The sequence below is a fragment of the Echinops telfairi genome, unplaced genomic scaffold (assembly GCF_000313985.2).
Source record: "Echinops telfairi isolate 266 unplaced genomic scaffold, ASM31398v2 ScPeMD7_70;HRSCAF=299, whole genome shotgun sequence".
Taxonomy (NCBI): Eukaryota; Metazoa; Chordata; class Mammalia; order Afrosoricida; family Tenrecidae; genus Echinops; species Echinops telfairi.
In genome coordinates this window covers 65377217-65379797 of record NW_022103968.1, presented here as the reverse complement: position 1 = coordinate 65379797, position 2581 = coordinate 65377217, and the positions used below count along the sequence as shown (strand labels likewise).

General features: G+C 40.8%; 1 protein-coding gene across 3 annotated transcripts in view; it reads right to left on the bottom strand.

The window, feature by feature from the left end:
• The window catches only part of NUDT13 (nudix hydrolase 13), a 27002-nt gene continuing 24421 nt past the window's right edge, over positions 1 to 2581 (bottom strand). For all 3 annotated transcript variants that reach the window (XM_045291610.1, XM_045291612.1, XM_045291611.1), the window contains one exon: positions 1 to 1083. In XM_045291610.1, coding sequence (XP_045147545.1) covers positions 1034 to 1083 — 50 coding nt within the window. In that variant the 3' untranslated portion in view covers positions 1 to 1033. The remainder of the gene's footprint in view (positions 1084 to 2581) is intronic.

The following is a 2581-nucleotide window of genomic DNA, read 5'->3' as shown; positions in this document are numbered from 1 at the left end:
CAAGGTGTGGAAATGTTTTTATTTCCCCCAAATATATTAATCTGCCTCATGACAAGGTATAGAATGGCATATGTGAACAATGAGCAATCCTAAATTTAGTTTATGCCATAAAACTCAAGAAATGGAACCACTCTGCGCTCCCCTTTAGATGGCTTAACGAAATATCAGGACTCCTATTTAACTGGTATGGGTACTAACCCCTTCATTGAAGGCAATTAACATTTACTGCATGTACAAATGGCAGCTGCTATTTTAAACAGGCATGTCAATGTAATGGTCTTTTCCTTGGTTCTCAAACTGAGCAATAACAAAACTGCACTGAGAATAACTACCTCTCGAGAACCTCATTGTATCAACCTCAGTGCAGAGGAAGACCTTAGCCATTTTGTTAAGGGACTTAACCAAATATATTTATTTAACTACCATGTTGTAACTCAAAAATACTAAGCTGTTCTATTCGAATTCTACAAAGTACAAAGGATAGGAATTTCCTATAGATTTTCAATACCAAGAGAAACATTTTAAACAAAATTACAGAGGCACATTTTGACAGAATAATTCAAGCATTACAAGCCACATTCCAAAACAGGTTTGCTTCCAAGGTCTAAGGAGAAAATGGGTGAACAAAATCAATCCCTCAATCTTCCTTCTGATTTTGACACTTAACATCTAATCAGGTTTTCTTCTCACACAACCTTTTTGATGGCCCATTAGTAAGAACCTTGATTAACATTGCTGGTAGAGGTGGTTTGTGGTAGGCTCACATTCTGCCCTGTTTTATGAGACTAGCCTGGAAATAACCTTTGTTTCCACTTTTTTATCAGCAGATCTCTCGTATGCCCTTCAAAGGTACTCAGGAGAGATGTAGATGGCTTGATCAAGGCTAAGCAGACAAGAAAAACAGCTCTATTTTTCTAACCATTCCTTAATCAATTGGTGGGCAATAGCTATCTTGGGGGGCAAGTAGAATGGGAAGGCCCCGTCCTGCTGTTGGGTATAGGGGCCCTTTCTCCTCAGGGCCATGGCCACCTCATCATGACTGAACCACGCAGCTGCCTCCAGTTCTCTCAAGTTCAGCTGGATCTGAAAGAAATAAGGTAGAACAGGATGTAAGGCAGGAACTATAAAAAATTACTGTTTGTTCATATTAGGGTGTCTCTCAGAGGTGCTAGGTCATTGGGGGATACCCTCTTGAAGTTGTGATATGCTTTTCTGTGTTTTGGTAACTGATGAACCTACAGGGACAGCAAGTAGAATGTGGGTTTCTGGGGGTGTGGGGTGGGCTGGTAAAAGGGAGATGATGTCAAGTAGCCTAGGAAGGAAAATTATGTTTGGAAACGGATTATGGAAGCAATGGTACGATTCTCCTTGACACGAGTGAACTTTGCAATGGCATAACATTTTTTGGTATGTGAAACCCAGGACTGATGAACCCATGTAGACAGCAAGTAGAATAAGAGTTACAGAGGAAGGGGTGCAGCGCTGATGGGGGTGTGATGGGGAGGCGATGTCAAAGTATCCTTGTAGGAAAAAATGTTTGGAAAGTGGTTGTGGAAGCAATTGCACAATTCTGCTGGATGTGGTTGAATTATGGAATGGTACGATATATGTATTAAATCCCAATTAATATATAGTCTTAAAAAGTTATAATACTATGGCCAAAGGTGACACCATTATTTCAAAACCTGAGATCCACAAGCTGTGATAAAATCTGTTTGAGATATTGCTCAGGAGCAAAAGAGACAAAATATATACTTGTATATAAAATATAAATACAAATAAGCTATATTTATTCATCCTCTGGAAATTATTATGATATAACGTATATTTGTGATGAAATACATAAGTATGGCTAGCCTTGAGAAGAATGGGAATTCCAGAAATTTTAATTGTGCTCATGAGGAGCTGGTCCAGGGATCAAGAGGCAGCTGTGCACACAAAACAAGGGAATACTGTGTGGTTTAAAATCAGGAAAGGTGTGCGTCAGGGTTGAATCCTCTCACTATACTCAATCTGTATGCTGAGCACATAATCAGGGAAACTGGATTATATGAAGAAGAATGTGGTATCAGGATTGGAGGAAGGCTTATTAACAATCTGCCCTATGCAGACGAAGCAACCGTGCTTGCTGAAAGTAAGGAAGATTTGAAGCACTTGATGATGAAGATCAGGGATTGCAGCTTTCAGTATGGTTTAAAACTCAATGTAAAGAAAACCAAAATCCTCACAACTGGACCAATAGGTAACATCAAGATAAATGGAAAATGACACATTTGCATTGGTAAATCTGCTGCACAACGCCTCTTTAAAGGGTGGAAAAGTAAGGACTAAGGTGCGATTTTCAATTGCTTGTATGCGTGTGGAAGTCGGACTCCGCATAGGGAAGAGGGAGGAAGAATCCCTGATGCATTAAACTAGCGTGTGAGCAAAGACCACTGCAAGTGGCACCGACTGCCAAAGAGTACCCACATCTGTTGTGAGAGAAGTACTGTACAGCCAGGACTCTCCTTGGAGGCCAGGATGGCGGCGAGACTTTGACTCCAGTACGTGGACACACTGTCAGGAGAGACGGGGCCCTCCA